Source organism: Tiliqua scincoides, chromosome 7, assembly GCF_035046505.1.
Source record: "Tiliqua scincoides isolate rTilSci1 chromosome 7, rTilSci1.hap2, whole genome shotgun sequence".
Taxonomy (NCBI): domain Eukaryota; kingdom Metazoa; phylum Chordata; class Lepidosauria; order Squamata; family Scincidae; genus Tiliqua; species Tiliqua scincoides.
In genome coordinates, this window is record NC_089827.1 from 14,156,321 (window position 1) to 14,174,708 (window position 18,388).

The following is an 18,388-nucleotide window of genomic DNA, read 5'->3' on the forward strand; positions in this document are numbered from 1 at the left end:
CTAAATTCATGAAAAATATATGAGTTATAAACAAATCAATAAATGCTTAATGGAGTTTGCCAATTCTTGGAATTAAATGCTAGACATTCATATGAACTTTTGGCCAACAAAACCATTAGCTAATACACAAAATGTGTTCATGAAACTCAGTGTAACCTGTCATTCAAATAAACTGAAGATTAAAGGTTTGCGAGGTGACCAAACACAGATTCAAATTTAGTTTCAAATTATTTTTATTTCAGAATCATATTCAGAAAAAAGTATAGGAAATGTAACACAGGATCTGGATTAATGTAACAATTGTTACCATAGATGTTCAGAATAAGCCATGTTATCCAGAATTTGTTCTCATGGTTTTGGGAACTCACTGCTGTAAAGTATTTATGGGTAAATTTTTCCAATGACTTGTAAACTTTCTGAAGTGTAAGCAAAATAAAAATAAATGGATTCATACCTGGCACTTTTTAAAAGTCTTATGAGATAAGATTACAGATATTTCATGCCTGCAGAATTTAAGAGCCTTTGGGATTTTCACCCTCAATATCAGCAAGGGATCCATTTGAGGACCCCCCACAGATACCAATTTCTGATGATAATGAAATCTATGGTTCAGTTACCTCCCAGACATGACCAGAAGGCACCTTCCAGAAGGTCATGTGAGGCCTTCCAGCGCAGGTCAGCAGCAGCTCTGAATCAAATCCACGGGTGCCAAACCTGCGGATAAAGAGGGCCCACTGTATTCCCATTACACACATATCCAGGAGCTCCATTTTTACTTATATTTAAGGATGCCTAAAATTGATACAATTTTTTTAGTAATTTAGTAGTCCTCTAGTTGCTATTCAGTCAATGTATACATTTTTTCTTTAATTTTTGTTTTGCTTTTGTTTCCAAAAGGGAAACAGATGTCATTCATATTGCTCTGTTAAAAATAGCAATGTTTAACCTATCAGCCTGTTGCATTTGAGATGTTAAAATGAAAAATGACATCTACGGCCATTAATATCTTCAATGTATAAACAGCACAGCGTGACACATTCTTGAGAGCTGAAGGCTACAAAATCTCTCTGAAACATAAATAACAAAGCACTCAGAATGATATTTGATGTTGATATTCATCTCTACTGCCTGGGTTTCTTATGAAAATAGATGCAGTCCAAATGGATCTCCTATAATTGGTTTCAGATAGCAGGGTCAGGAGAAATATGATACAAGAAACTATTACATGGAACAGGCGAAACAAGAATGTTTATACAAGCACTACCCTGTTAAACTGACAATGGGCGTACACTTCGCAGATAACCAGAAGGGGGGGAAAAAAACTTGTCACAAGAAATTATTTTTCCCCCCATTTTGTTACAGAATATTTTAACTTTTACTACCTAATGTAAAAATAAGCTCTTTTACCAAGATGGTGCAAGATGTAAGCATAACCTGAAACCTCTTGGAAACAGTGACCAGAACACTATCAAATTCAGCATCAATGTGCCAGTACAAAATTGCCCAGAAAGGCCAACACAGACAAATTTCATTTCAAAGGGAGAATTTTCAGAAAGGATTATATAACTATACAGAGTTGCCTTATATAGATCATGTTTGCATGTAGCCCAGGAGTATCTGCTCCACCTGGTAGCAGCTCTCTAGTCTCAGGCAGTCATCACCATTACCTGCTGCTGTTGCTTGAGATTCTTTAAACGGGAGAGTAAATGTGGGACTGTATAAATGCAAAACAGGAGTGAGAAAGAACTGTTGCCTTGAAGTCCTGCATGGGAAGTGACATGCTGGGCTAAATGGACCTCTGATTTGATCCAGAACAATTTATGGGAAGCGATATCTAAAGCAAATGTGAGTACATATTAATGTTCATACTAATGACCTAATCCTCTCTTCCCCCACCCCACCCCAACTGGTGCAGCTACACCAAAAATGGCTGTGAAATTGAAATCTCCCTTTCCTCCCATAACCCTCCCACCCTGCAATGGGTCTACTTGGAGCTGTGCCAGGTCTTTAATCTGGTGCAAGTCTAAGAAAAGGGAGTGGGGAAGCTACTGCTAGAAGGGATAGGATCCCACACACGCCATTGTTGCTGGATTCACTTCCTCCCGCAGCCAACCCACCCCAGTTCCTTCCCCTTCCTGCCCCTGTTTCATCCCCCACCCCACCCCTCTCACCTTCCATGTTGGCTTACCTGCTCTAGCAGGTTTGATGTTATGTGCAGGAAGACACCAGTCTTCCTGCCTGTGCTCTGGCACTGTGCACTGCCGTAGTACACTTTACGGCTGCTTTACAACAACCAGCTCTGCCAGTGGGGCAGCCCAGTAGGACTGAGCTGCTCAAGTCTTTACATATACCAGAAACAATAATGGAGAGAAAGGAGAACAGAGAGAAAGGAGAACTGCCAGATGCAAAACTATAAAAGGAGTACTTTTAGAAAACAGGGAAATTGCAGGGGCATAAGTGCATTATTTGGATCGGTTTTCACTACACAAGAGATTGGAGAGGCACTCAAATTGCACCTTTTTTTTAACCAAGGATAAAAACTTAAGAAAGGTATCAAAAAGAAGAGGAAAAGGACAGCAGTTTAGAATGGTCAGTAGGGCCAGATAGCATTCACTTGAAAGTTTGTAAAGAATTCAAGTATAAAATTGTCAATGAAAAGATAAATCACCCATGTAGCTTATCACTAAAATCTCTTTATGACATCTGAAGATCACCAATTTTAACAACCATTTTGAAAAAGAGGTTATGTCTGTCTGCTTAACCTCTGTTCCAAATATAGTGTAGAAAAATATTAAGGTGGTTGAAACTACAAAAATATTTTAACAGCCCTGCACAACCTGTGACCTATCAAGGAGAAAACCGCCTATTGTCTATATAGGTGGGCCACTGTATCTGTTGGAGGTTCAGTTCTACCGCCATCCCCATGGATATGGAAACTGTGGATATGGGGGGGGGGGAATGCCTGCATGGTCAACGGCATCTCCGTACAAATTACATTAACAAAGCAATCCAAACTAGCCATTGGGTTGGCATTCAATCTTGTGCTGGCCAAGGAGTGTCACGAATGTCTGGTAAGGCATGTCTGCACATCTTTTTGAGTCAGGGAAGCTGGTGCAGGACATTCACCGTGGTTTGGGGAGGGCAGGGGGAGAGCATTTGGGGGATGTTCTGGGGCGGGGGGAGGACGGGCAGCAGGTGGACCGGTTGGCAGGCTGGACCTGGGAGGGAGGTGGGACTGATCTCTGGCATTGAAGTTGGATCCTAATCCCCCTCCTGAGCAGACAGGCCTAACTCTGGGCTGCTCGAATCTGTGCCAGCAATTTAGCTGGCCCAGATCTGAGTCGCCTTAATGCAGTCTCTGGGGCAGTGCTCAGGGCACGAGGAAAAATATCCCCTTGCCCTGAGTTGTACCACAGCCACCTGCAACTTTGAGCTGGATACAGCACAGGTTAGGATTGGAATTACAACCTACATGCTTATTAACAGTTTTGTTTAACTGAAGAATCGAATGCGCAGATAATGAGCCTGCACACTACAGGGAGACTAACAGGAAGCAGGAACTCCTGTTTCCTGTTAAGTCATCCTCTAGCGTGCAGGCTGCAGCACCACAATATGTGCAGCTGATAGTAAGAAACAGAAAGATTCAAGAACCTCCCTAGATGATCTCAGCAGATGAGTCATATGAGTACAGAGGTTCCCTCAAGTACCTAAGCCAGTGGTTCCCAAATTCACCAGGGCCATGGAACACTTCACACTCACAAGAGCACTGCATGGCCTCTTCTTCCTAGCTCTCCAGGCCAACATCATGTGAGATTTCACAAGATATTGGTCCAGCAAACCAGGAAGAAGCTGCACAGCACCCCTACGAGTGTGAAGAGCAGCGCAGCCCCAGTGACATTGGGACCCTCTGACTTAAGCCTTAAGCCGTGTCAGTATATGGCTTGCAGAAAAGTGCAGATTAGCAATCATGCAGAAAATGTAGATCCCAATATGCAGTTATGCGGCCCACACTTGGAACAGAAATTACTGTGATGCTCCAATATGGATGTCATCAAGCATTTGAGGTTTCTTGGACTGAAAACGAATGGGCATGTGATTATACAGGACTCAGCATTCACAAGCATCATATAATTAACGCAGTCAGTGACCATTCTAAAGGTAATGGCTACCTACCTGGGATTTTCTATTGAGGTTGGATTGCATCCACCATTAAATTCCAACTAAACAGAAAAAGTAACAGTAATAAACAGATGAATGCAACATGAAGTTTCATAATGTTGTTTAATGAAAGGAAATTAATCACATAATTGTCATAAACCTATTTTCAAACAGCAATCTATCAGAAGGAAATTATGCATCTGTAGTTGTGACCTTTCATTTCAGCATGACTGATACATAATTAGACTAGTTTTGTGAAAAATAATAGTTAATTACCAGAACATTTTTTACTTTAATTGTTTTGGGATTTTTTTTTACACTTTCATATTTTTTTCTTTGTATGTAGGATGCTAACGTACACCAAAACAGTAACAATGTATTTATGCAGAAGCATATATGTTTAAATCCTAACACAATTCCAATTTTTTCCCCTCTTCTGCTTTACATAGCAAAGAGAATATGGTAGATTTGTTTCCATTTTAAAACAGTAGGGCTTCCCATCTTTAGCAGTCCAAGGAATGTCTGCAGAACATCTCCTTATCTTCTTGTGGTGGTCTCTTTTGTTACAAATTGTTTGCCAAGCACAGTGGAGTCAGGGTGCAAACTAGAATTAGTACAGTGGAAGAATTCATTGGTCGGGAGCCATTGCATTTCCAAAGCCTAACTTCCCCCCAACAATACTTTTGGCAGTAAAAGATCAGTCCCATCTTTGCCAAAAAGCTGGAAGGAGGGGGGAGAAAGTAGGCTGAGAGGTTGTGCATTCTTACAGCCCAATTGCCACTCCCCTCATAAGTCTTTTGGCAGTGCAAGAGCAGCTTTCCTTGGAAAGGATAATTTTATCAACGATGGGGCAAGAGAACCCACCATCATCCTGACTTTTTGGCTTGGCTGAGTGTGAAGTAAACTTATTTCCTGCTCAGAAAATCCAAGTTTTCCAACATTTGTAAGTTCAACGCTACTACCGTGAATACTTCCCAGGAGGGAAGCATCTGCTCAGCCCATGATTGGTTTTTACAATGGAGGCAGTGAGATCTTCGAGCTCCCTGCAAAGTTAGGGACACTCCGTCATCAGTAGGGAACCTCTCCGAACGTATCCTGCTGATCACTTATACAGACGTCTCACTTTAAAAATAGATAGATACAAGTGCAGAACCATTTACTAATAATACTTAACAATATTTAGCAGTTCTGGTTGTGCAAAGCACTTCACGTGTATTATATTGATACAAGCCTTTCAATAAATTTGTGAAATAAAAATTCATATTCTTATACGAATAAGGATTAAGATAAGAATTAAGATAAAAAAATAAGAGGAGATTCAAACTGAAGAAGTGCTGAGTCACAGTTCAGTCTTTTCGCCACTATGCTACACTAGCAGCCCAGTCCTAACTAATTTTGAAGCACAGGTGCTGCATCCTGCAGTGGATGGAGCAGTCACATAGACCTCCTGAAGTTAAGAACACTTCTGTTCTCTTACCTTGGGGCTGCCTTCTTGCTGAAAACTTGGAAACTAGGTTTGGATTGGGCTGTAGCACTTATTAAAAACAAACAAAAACTGCAGTGTGCATTTTGCTCCTACCCTTTTATGGAGTACATTCCTCTACATCTTTTGCAATTAGAAGTTAAAAACAACATTTACAATTAAATAATAATAATAATAATAATAATAATAATAATAATAATAATAATAATAATAATAATAATAATAATAATAATATTTCAAGTCAGTTTTTAAGTGTGGACTCATGGAAAAAACCATCAACAGGGGGAAATAAAAGGGTAGAAGGAAGAGAATATATTTCATCCTTCTGCCCTCTCTTTCCAACTCCTCTCTCACTCATATTTTCTTACCTGACCCAGCTATGGAAACCTGTGGCTTCTAAGAACAGTTCTCCTTAGATATGTCAGGATGGGAGTGGGCATGAATTGGATGCACACTGAAATGCACACCTGAAAGCATTCTGATGGCAGTATGTATTTGTAATGTACTCCTTTTAACAGACAGACATTGGGGATGCACACAAAAGCACACATTCTGCTGAATGTAATGCAGTGCACACAGGCATCTACACTTTGGAAAGCATTTGGATGCACCTTATATTTCTGCATTGTTCTCACATGCCTCAGGACTTTTTATTGTAAAAGGGAAAGGTAGGATGGATATACAGGTGTGGGTCACTTAACGACAGGGATATGTTCTCCAATTCCCGTTTTTATGTGTTTAGGTCATTAAGCGAATGTTCAGTCCAATCTCATGCTTTTGTTGTATAAACAGACACCCCCTACCAGACACTTACTGGTTGTACAGGCTACTGGAGATAGATTGCCTCTTCTCTGCTCTGAGAGTCTCTTTGTTGTATTAACACACACTCTGCTGCAGGCTATGGGAGACCTGACTGCCTCATTAAGAGCCTCTTTGTTGTGCTTTGACCACCATCATGTATGCGATCCATCATTAAGCAGTAGGTTGTTAAGCAAAGCATGCCTGTATACCACAAAATTTGACAAATGTGTTTTCTGCACTTCTACAAAAGTCTACAAAAAAATTATTTTGTTTTTATTATTTAATGGGGGATGCATGGGTAAGGAATGTGTCTGCATCTGTTGACACTATATCACCTACCTAGGACACTTTTAAAGTTATTATACATTAATCATTATATTGTAAATTTTGAATGAAAACACACAACACTGCTTTCTGCACTTCTAACTTTTGGATCAAAATCAGTGAAAAAATAAAACTTTCTTCCACTTCTAGCCATTAGAGATTGCGTCTTATGTGGATCACTGTAACTGCATTGAACTGGTTTTATGGAAATGACTTATAAGACAACTGCAGACCCTCTGCTTGATAAGGAAGTGCTCAGCCTGAATAGATGTCACCTTTGTCAAATTTATGTCAGCATTTAAGGATGATAGTGTAGAAATCCGTTATTTTCAACCACAGCGCTACAAATGGTCTGCAGGTCTGCCATGGGAGTTTGGGAGAGGGTCATTTATTAGGGAGGCCATTGAAGGATGTGAGCCTCCCACTGGCAATGTGATGTGCCTTGTCAATTTTTAAGAGGAAAAAAAAATGGATGATGTGCTTTGACCATTTTAGCACTTTGTCCATGAGCCTTGAAAAGAAAAAGGTTGAACATCACTAATCTAAAATATGGGGGGGGGGGGGCGCTTACCTTCTTTGTCAGCAGAAGGTACTGCTTTGAGGAGGCTATAGAAGTGGCATGGTGTAGCTAAAACTGGGGAGATTCAGGGTGTGATGTCTGTGGTTTCCATTCAGGGCCCCTCTACATCCCCCCCCCCATAATTTGATAACAGGTGAAAGGAAACCTGTATGACCTTGCATCCCCTTCCTTAAGTGGTGGCTTATCATGGGCTCAGGGGATGAGTGCAGCAATAATAATATCAGGCTGATTTGGGGGAGGGTTTGTTCTCTTTCCCTTTGGCCCTTGAAGTCATTCATTGCAGAGACTCATGCCTTAAATGTTTGAAGTGGGTGGGTTTCTTAAAAATGAGAACAAAATTTTTCCCATGCAGCCCTTCTCCCTAATCTTGTTTTACCACTCTGCACATCTGTATGCAGGGCACCCACATTACTAACAGGGCTAATGATACCTTTCATTATGGTAAGAGGTACACTGAATTACCAGCTGTATGGATCCAATTTTGATAGAAATGTTATTGTGAAATGCTTTAAATTTTTACAACACTTTAAGGTGTAAAAATAGTATAAATGATATACTGTGATTAGTTGAAGGCCGCTTCTCTTCAGACAGCTTTATTTGTAATATTAGCTTTAAAAAAAGTCCTAGGTCACATTTTGCAATTCTTACTCCGAGGCTGCACTGAAGGTACTGGGACACCTGCAGTTCGCTCCTGCCACCTTGCCAGTGTTACCCAACCATCTCACACCATTTGCATGGGCCTCTTGCTGTGATCCTGGGGGCCTCAATGCCCTGCCTAAGCGGGTGGGTGGTGGCCATGTTCCTACAATTCTATGGACTGAATATATCAACACAGGTTTAACCCAAGCCAGCTATAACCAAGGATTAACAAAAGACCGTTTCACAAAGAAAACAATTGTTCAATTTGCTTTATACAAGATCTAATGATCATGGAAAAGGAAACTGTCTTCAATATGGCTTGTTGATAACCCTGACAATAATTGCATCCCAAGTCACCCTTGGAGGAAACTGTTCAGGATTCTGTTTCATTAACGGTAATCTTTGATTGCAAAATGAATGTCACGAAGAAAAGAAAATTCTTCCTGAGTACAAATGCCATATATTGAGATGCATTTGTTCTTCCTCCTTCTGAAATCACTGCTATTATTTAAGCAAGGACAGTTAAACTTCATGGAGTATTGCACCTTTCAATACAGAAAAGCTTGTCTATTTGTAATTTTAAGGCTTTTAATATGCAATGCCTTTACGGTCCTTCATTTACCCACAAAGCAACCCTTAAAGTCATTATTACTTCATTATTATTTTATACAACAGCTTTCACTGATGATGATGATGCATAGTTAAGGGCAAGCCAATGCGATCACAGGTGGATTTTGGCAGGATCAGTCTGAACAGTATTCAGAAATCTGGGCTTCCCTAGCCCAGACCCAGTCAGCTATTTGTCTTCCAATTCACCCCACCCAAACTCAGTAGTAGGGTACTACTACCTTGCACGATGCTGAGAATGTTAAGTGGCTATACCAGGTTCTTATAAATAAATCTGAGAAAGAGACACTCATATCTTCAATCTAACACAATGATGTTAGATTGGTTGGCAAATATTTTATATAGTCTCTGAAGATGTCTAGTAGAATTGATGCTGCCAACTACTAGGATTACTCAAATTTTAATAGGGAATTTGGGGGTCCAATTCTTTGCATCCTTTTTTTTGACAGAAGCAAGACTTACCAAAATCTAAGTCCAGTTAATGCCTGAACTTGTTGGGGAGGAGCAAGTGTCTTTAGGGGAAGAGGTAGCAGCAGTGAGGGAGGGGGTTCTGACTTACATTCTAGCTGCATTCTGCTCACAAGACTCTAGCTTAGTGACTGTCAACCATTTTCATCTCATGGCACATTGACAAGGCACTAAAATTTTCAGGGCACTTCATCAGTTTTTGTTTTTGTTTTACAATTGACAAGGCACACCATGTTGCCGGTGAGGGTCTCACTTCCCCTAATGTTCCTAAAACAACCCCTCTAAAAAACTCCCATGGCACACCTGCAGACCATTCGCAGCATGCCACACATTTACAGGAAACAGGAAGTTAATATTCATTCTAGTCTGCCTGCCTGCCTGCTTGTTTGGTTAAAGCAAGAGACATTTCGTGGAGTCTATAAACAAAGATAATGGGTGCAGGGGGCACGGGGAACTGCAGGACACCTATACCTACATGGTATGACATACTGTGAACTATGCAATAGAAATGGCAGCCAACACTTTTATTGTATACTGTGCTGATCTCTGAAATTAAAAAAAAAAATGAGTTAATCACAAAGGTTACAAGAGCAAAAAGGAAGCACAAATTAATGGGCTCCAAACTTGGTTTTAATGCAGAAGCTGCTTAAAGCTTATCTTGTTTTATCCAAAAAAGCACCTAATTTAATTCAAACTTGTTTGAATCCATACTCCTGCCCATCATTCATCAAATACAGCATGGAACACACCCCAATTTTGCACACACTGTTGGGGGCAGATTTCGGGGGCATACTTAGCATAATGGCTACTCCAGCTCTGAATCTGGAGGTAGCCATTCATGCTGCAAGTAAGACAGTGGTTGTGAATTTGCTTTTGTCATTCGAGTCGAGATTTAGGATGCACATACCCGCTAATTTAAGAATTGCTGACTTAAAAGGAACAGGCAAAATGACAGGCTTGAAACTGAAAACTGGAAGGAGCTGAAAACTGTAAGGAATGGCAGAGAAATTAGCTCAGGCACACAGCAGAGCACTACAGAAGTACACAGTGACACTTACAGTTCTAAGGGATTCTACAGGTTGGCAAGTGGGAAGCCACTGAAGGAAAGTGTACTCAAGTAGCCCATAAGTAGTAGTAGAAGAAAAGCAGGCTTCAAACAAGCAGCCATTCAGCTAAAAGTAGAAGCTATTTACTGTAACCACTTTGTAACAAGAGAATGTGTTTCCTCTAGCCCTGGCTTACTGCCTGAGTTAGTCCTCATAAGCAGCCTACTCAGAGACCTGCAATTAAAATATACTTAAGATCATCATCAGTGACTGTGCTAGAGAAAAACAATTCTGGGTCCAGTGAAATCAAATGCACATGTACTTTTGGGGCTATCCAGGCATTACAGCTAAGGCCAAAAACTTCCATCATGGCAGTTTCAGTGGCATAGATCCTAAATAATGGACTACAGGCATGCTTTGCCAAGTGTGATGTGAACACTTGTAAAAAGGCAAAAGTAAAGATGGGGATGGGGAAAGCAAACTCTCACTAGACCCCTTTCCTCCAGGCCATATGTGGACACAACTTCACCAGGCAATGTACTGGACTGTATAACTTTCCAGCCTGTGTAATATAGGCATGCATTGGTTAACAATGTTCCAACCAGTGACAGACCACATATACAACAGTCCCTCACTGGTCTGCCCAAGAGCGAGTGTGCCCAAATATGCCCATTGAGAGCGTTTTGAAACCACTCTGCCACTCACACACCTGAAAGGCTGTTCCTTGCAGCTCACTGACCGCCCTGAGACTGGTGCTTGCACAACTGAAAGGGCTGGCTGCTCCACCAGCCGGATATTGCCCCAGCAGGCATCATACGGGACCAGCTGAAGGGACAACAACAAACCAGAGAAGCACTGGAGTGGGTGGGAAGGCACAGCCCTTCCCACTGGCACTGCTAGCAGTGCACCAAGTGATGCACTTTGGGTGCACCTTTTGCGACTGTCATGGACTTCTATACTGCAGTCAGTGCCAGCGCAAGATCTGTGCCATCACTGGGCAGTGAGCATAGAACTGAGCTCTTAGTTTGAGAGCAGGACTTTTATAGGCACACAGTTTCAGAAATTATCCACCCAAAATGAGATGTTACTGCTAGCAATTGGAAATTCAATCACGTTTAGCATTTGCAGCTATGAATTGAGAATCATACCAAACAATTCTGAATCTTGGAAGACCTAGAGTATGAGCACTACATCCTTGACAGCACAATCTGATGCACGTCTACTCAAAAGTAAGCCTCGAGTTCAACGGGCCTTACTCCCATGTATAGATGCATTAAAATTACAGTCCAATTACAGTGCCTTTGTGAAAGCATTCTAATTCTTTGCAGAATTTTAATTTCAAAGCTGCATATATTGGGAATCTTTTTGAGTTCATGTCCTGATTTACAGTTGCATATTCTAAAATGGAATTTGTGTTTTGACAATTCATTTGTAATTCAGCTAAGATCTCAGGAGTCAAGGCAGCATCCTAGCACACTGTCAACATGCATAAATGTCACCAGTAAGACAGCTTACTGTTCTTAAGAGCCAAGAAAATTTTAAAAAAAAAGTTAATTATGGGTAGATAATAAGCAAACCATCCAAAAGCTGGCTTCAAAGTAATCCTATTATGGGCTGTCTATTACAAAGAAGTTAGTTCTAAGAAAATTAAATGAACTAATAAATAAAATCAGAATTCTGCATTGTTTAATACTGCAAACCCAGTACTGCAAATATACAAGCTGTTTACATTTCTATATTTGTTGACTAAAAGTCTACATCAGTGTTTCTCAACCAGTGATATGTGTAAAATCAGTGGTACTTGAGCTGGTATCTAGTGGTACGCATGCGACCCCCCAGACTAGCAACACAATACTGGAGGCTTGGCTGGCAGAGCTCCAGCATATGCTTTTTGCATGTCAAAAAAGCCCTCCCATCTGACCTGAGCCTCTTTCCATTGTTTATCATGTTGCGTGTGACCTCCCAACCTGGATGTAACTGGTCATGATGTCATCATCAGTTTCTTCCATTGGTAATTTCAATAGATGAATCATGTAAAGTGGTACAGCAGGGGATAAACGTTGAGAAATGCTGGTCTATATAATCCAAAGTAATTTTACTTTTCATTCACTTCTGTTCTGGCCCGTAAGGAACCATCCTTTACTAAAAAACACTTCGTTTTAAATACCACAAACTGAAATAGAATAATTCGACAACTGCTGAAGCTTCCAACATACACTTTTTTTCTCCCACCTAACAAGAAAAGAGAATTAAAAAGCCCCACAAAAACCCAAAAATGATGCAACTGCTGTCCTCAGATGGCAGGTACATTTTGTTCATCCTTTCAGTTATTTTTTTTTCTTTTTTAAAAAAATCCAGTGAGATCTTTAAAAGTACTATTCCAAACAGAGATCTAAGTATAAAAACTTGCTTGACAATAGTACCTTGCATCCCTCCTCTGCAGGTGCCCTTGAAAACTAGGTGTAGAAGCTGAAAGGAAAAAAAAAAAGTCTTTGAGAATGTTAAAGAAGTTGTTCTTGCTGCTGTTGTTTAAAAGTCTTCTACAGGATCCTATACCTATTTCTCAACTTCAATTGATATGACACTAATAATGGTCTAGTTTTGCTACTAACAATCCAATCCTAACCAGTGCTGGCGCAGCAGAGCTGCACAGCTCATGCTATACCCAGTGCAGGGAATGAGCAGGCTGAAGTCTTCCTCAAGGTAAAAGAACATGTGTTCGCTTACCCCATGTCAAGCCCCAGCCTGCCCAAGTATGAGAAGCGCCATGTCAGGGGAAAAAGATTGGGTGGAGAACAGAATATAGCAGAGGTTTCATTCACAGGTCCTGCCCCCTCCTGGGCCTGATCCAGCCCCTCCCGAACCCCATTACACCCCCTCCTCACTCTCCTCCTGTACCTGTGCTGCTCACAGCAGCTCCTGCCTACTTCATTGGGCACAGCTCCACATTTGGGGCCAGCAGAGGCCTACCCTCTGGCACTCCTTACACTCAGAGTGCCACAAAATGCTTTGTGAACTGTTTGCAAAACCCTAAGGCCAGCACAGCAGCAGCTCTGCCAACATAATTTAAGTATAGGATTGGGCCATAACTCATGTATAATATGACTTCAGGATGGCATCAACATTCTGATTGTTATAATCCAAAACATATGGGTATCAGACATAATCAGAAAGTTCATAAATGTTGAACCTTCTGTTGAAGTTTCTGTTACCTTTTGCCTGAACTAAAATGTCCACGAAGCTTCTCTTCATGAAGAATATGCACCTACTGCATATCGCTGTACTTGTCCTTTCTGGTGTCTAGCACTATAACATCTTTTTTGAAGCAGGGCAACCATGACCTTACACAGTGTTCCAAATGTAGGTGAAACAAGTTTATATAATGGATTTATGGCTTATAATGGATTTATACTACTTGCTGTTTTGTTTGCAATTACTTCCATCATTCATATGCTTTGCCCTTTTGAGCACTCCAACGCACTAAGTAAGGGCTTTTCAAACTGGGGCGTCGCGACGCTCCAGCCTGCGGGAGCAGCCTGGAGGCAGGGAGGAGGCAGTGGCGTGATCCCCAGGATCCCACCACTCAGGGGGGCTGCAGGGGCTTGGGTACACGTAGCCCCCGTGGCCTCCCGGGGGTGCAGGGAGCCCGGCGCAACCTGCATCAGGGCTCCCCGCAGCAGTGAAAGTGGATGTGGAGTGATCGCGTGGGCGGGAGGAGGACCGCGATCGCTCTGTGATCACTCCGCATCCTGGGGATCACGCTGCTGCCTTTCCCGCCCCTGCTTCCTCCCCGTCCCGCCCACGCAAGAACTTAGTGGCTCTCAAACTCTCCCAGAGAGTTTGAGAACCACTGCATTTAAGTTGATATTTTCTATATGTTTTCCACAATCTAAGAACATCTATCTGTTTTCTTCAACTAAGCTCAAAATGGTTCAAACTCAAAACAACAACAAACCACCATCTAAAAACTATTCCTGAAACTCATATTAAGAATATTGGGAGCCTGCAAGCCTGCTGACCTGCTGGGGGACTGATTGACTGATTACTCTCCTCCTCAGCAGGTATACTATTTCACCGCAGGGCTTGCCAGAGGCGCAAGCCTTTGGCACGACCCAAAGGGCAAAAGCCAAAGGGCTCTTTGCCCGTGGCTCTTAGCCCAGGGACTTGTGCCACCATTCCCAGTCTCGGACAAGGCTCCCAAGACAGTCAGCAGCTGTCGCCTGAGTTCCCCTCATGATTTCGCATCCAAGGCTCTGGAGGAAGATGGCTGCCAGCTAACATTTCCACAATAGAAAAGTGTCTTAATTCTCCCTCAGTTTACAATCATTAGGACATGGGTCTCCACAATTTTTACATCCTTTCTTGACAAGGATTCCTTATTAAGGTTCTGCTGTTTTTATTAACCTTCAAGTCCTACAGATTGAGGATTGCACCGAATTACTCTGCAACCTCAGGCGGAACATAATGGGGAAGAAGAAGAAGAGAACTAGAGCTTCCCCTGGCCAGGACTGTCCAAATAAAGCATCTAAACAGCTTCGTCTGGATGACTTTGTTTCTTGGCATGAGTCAACGACTGAAATTACTAATTTTGCCTCATCAAATATTTTTACTGTGCTGGAATTGGAGCCGCTTACAGCTGTTGATGAGGATAATGCTGTCTTACAGGAAAACTCTTCCTTCTCCTCCCCAAATTGCCCGTGGTTGGATAAGGGACAGAGTACAACTATCTCACATTTTTCCTCTGTCCAAAAGAGGAAAACAACTGCTAAAGATGAACTTCCCAAGCCCTGTGAAGGGAAGGAGGGTTTGTTGTTGTTTGATGACTATCTTTTGTCTTTGATGGGGCAGCATTGCACTTTGACTGGAAGGACACTTATTGCTGTTCTCAGGGAAATCAAGTATGTGACAACACAAGTTCACACCCTGCAGGAAGGCTTTAACAAGTGCCTTGCGGGGTTATAGCAATTGCAAGACCAGCTGCATGCAAGAAACAGGAGGGAATCGCCTAGACTCGAGCATAGATCTGCTAAGTTTACTGCCTTGGAAGGCGGGGGAGGGGAAACAATAACTACTCGCTGCCTATTAACTAAACAAGTAATCTTGGAGATATGGTGTAATTTCTGGAATTCTAATTGATGGTCCACCAGACAAGTTTTGGACTCCTTAGCCAGGCTGCTGAGGCTGGAATTTAACCAAATTGATTTGGGATCTATTGAAAAACTATCAGGACCTCCCTCTAAAACCAGGCTGTTGATGGAATTTACAACTCCAACTATTCCCTTGATGCTCATTAGAATGAGGAACTTTTTGAGCACATCTGATATAGTGGCTAAGAGAGTTTTTTACGGACACAGGCCGGGCATTACCTTTATCTGGAAATGGGAGATTAACATCCCCACCTGTTACAGTAAGGGTACCAAGGCTAGTACACGCTAGCATCCAACCAAGGTCTCAGGCAACTGATAAACTTTTGGAGAAATGTAATACTAATTCACAGGAAGAGCAGCTGACACGATCTATCTCTGAGAGCTCAATTAAAGCAGCCACTGACAAGCTGAGGAAATAACTCACCATCTAGAGAGATCCCTTGCTAAACTTAGGACTGGTGCTGAATCTTTGAAAAGGGCTTCATCAGTGGAGATGATAGAGGCAGAGGAGATATTGGCCACTGCAGGCCACACTACCCTACCTGAAAAGGCAGTTGTGCCTCCATCCCTCACCAGGCCCTCCAGTAAACAAGAGAACAAAAGACACAAAACCAGTGTGAGAATGCCTCCTGCTAACGATCTGCTGATAAGATTTCCTTCTGTAGAGATGGTAGAGCTAGAGGAGACTGTGGTAGATGTAGCTCATGGAATCCATCTCGAAAAGGCAATTATGCCACTTCCCTGCACTCCATCCTTGATTAGACAAGGGGACTACAGACAAAATAGTAGTGAGGGAATGCCTCCAACCGAGGGACCAGCTTCCAAGGGCACTATTGAAGCCTTTTTGCTAAGTCTTGACCCTGAGGATGAGGACATCATCAATGGAGCGGTGTTAGCTACAAAACAACTTCCTTACCTTGAACAACAGAGGGTCATTAATCTGTTGGAGAAGGTAAGAGAAGAATTACTCAAGAATTCTGAAGAGAGGAAGTTGGAAGAAGAAGGACAGTTCAAAGAAACTGCCTGTTCTCAGGAGCTTCTACCTAAAGCCCAACCGTCCATGATGGATTCTCCAGTCCTTATGAATCCATCTCAATCAAACAGGCACAATGTGAAGGAAGCTCCTACATCATCTTCCCCACCCTACATCTGTTGCTATGTTAGAAGGAGATCCTACAGCAACTACTGCAGAGACATGTAATAATGCATCACACCTTAGTGCATTATTGGATCAAATGGAATTGGACGGACTTGTGACTGATTGAAAGACTGTACAAACTATAAAGGACTTGCATCAGGAAGGAAGAAAAAATAATTGTCTAGCTCAGGGGTGCCCAAACCCCGGCCCGGGGGCCACTTGCGGCCCTTGGAGGCTTTCAATCAGGCCCTCGGGGAGCCCCTAGTCTCCAATGAGCCTCTGGCCTTCCAAAGACTTGCTGGAGCCCATGCTGGCCTCTCAGCAAGAGAATGACTATTCGACTTCTCACTTGAGCTGTGGGACAAGGGCTCCCTCCACTACTTGCTGTTTCATGTCTGTGATGCAGCAGTGGCAGCGAAGGAAAGGCCTTTTACAGGCCTTGAGCTGCTGCAAGACCTTCATTCATTCATATAAGTTCTATCTCTAAAATATTCATTTATGTAAATTTATTCAAATTTTAAATTGTAAATTAATTCTTTTTTTTCCCGGCCCCCGTCACAGTGTCAGAGAGACAATGTGGCCCTCCTGCCAAAATGTTTGGACACTCCTGGTCTAGCTGATCTTAAAGCAGATCTTTCTGAGTATTCCCGCCCACTTCATGATGTTTATCAGAATTCTCTGCATCTAGAAGCAGAAACCCTTCTCCTAGATCCCAGCCTAAATGATTCCATTAGCCCTGTTACCCATACTATATTGCATACCATCAGCAAGTCCCTGGCTTTTTGTCGGGGTTACCTCCAACTTCCCCACAGACTCCCAGACATTCAATTCCCTCACAATCTGGTGTCCTCGAGATGCCCCTAACAATTGATCCCAACCCTTTAGATTACAAGGATTGACTGACAGAACCGCCTACTCCAACAGATACCAATTTGGCTAGATTTCTTTCTTGGAATGTGGCGGGCTGGGCTTCTAAGCTCAAGGCCCCTGATCTTATACCTTTTCTTAAAAAATGATATAATTTGTCTCCAAGAAACTTGGATGGTCTGTCTCATTACTCTAGAAGGATATAATATTATTTCCTTACCAGCAACTAAGTCTCAAGCCAAAGGCCGTCCTTCAGGTGGGCTGGCAGTCCTGTCTTTATTGCATTTCCCAATTGATTTTATTTTATGTCTGATAGTTACTGTAAGATACAGGTTGTCAAACTGTCATCATCGCCCTGGGACGTTTTGATAGTCAATATTTATATTCTACCATCACAAACCAAAGCCTCTCGGAAGCACCAATGGAAATATTTCAATCAGATCATGGGAGATCTGGAACGCAGATTTGTGGGAGCCAAAATTCTTATTTTGGGGGACCTGAATGCGAGAACCAGTCCAGATCATGTCATCTTTTCACAAATTTGCAACTCCATGGATGACTTAGATCTCCCCTATTACTGTCTGTTTGAATGCAAATCAAAGGACCAAGTGATCAATGAGACTGGTATTTCCTTAGCTAAATTCAGCCTGCGATGGAGTCTGATATGGCTCAATGGCTTATTAGATATGGGTGATCAAGGGGATTTCACCTTTATCTCTAGACATGGTAATAGTGTAATTGATTACATTTTGATTCCTGCCCCCATGTTGTCTTCTGTGAGAAAATTCGAAGTGGGAGATCCTTTGCTTAGCGATCACCTCCCCTTTAGCTGTGTTTTGCTGCTCACGATGACCTTTTCTTCTCATTCTCCTCAAGATATGCCTTCCCTTTTTAGTGTATCTCACCCCAAAATTCTCTGGGATGAAACATCTTTAAGGATTTTTTAAAATTTACAATTTTCTGACTTGGCAGTTACTGCCAAATCTACTTTTTTATCATCAAAGACCCCTTCTGATTTTATTGCCAAGTTTGAAGCCTTTTTAGAATTATTTTTCTCTGCCTTAAAACAATCCCCGCCTCAGAACTTGGGCCCTAAAAAGAGTGGGGCAA

General features: G+C 42.1%; 1 protein-coding gene across 13 annotated transcripts in view; it reads right to left on the minus strand.

The window, feature by feature from the left end:
- FOXP2 (forkhead box P2) overlaps positions 1-18,388 on the minus strand; it is a 256,701-nt gene that overhangs the window by 167,601 nt on the left and 70,712 nt on the right. For 2 of the 13 annotated variants that reach the window (XM_066634061.1, XM_066634060.1), the window contains exon 2: positions 1,668-1,673. The exons of the other annotated variants lie outside the window; for them this stretch is intronic. In XM_066634061.1, coding sequence (XP_066490158.1) covers positions 1,668-1,673 — 6 coding nt within the window. The remainder of the gene's footprint in view (positions 1-1,667; positions 1,674-18,388) is intronic. 13 annotated transcript variants of the gene reach the window in all.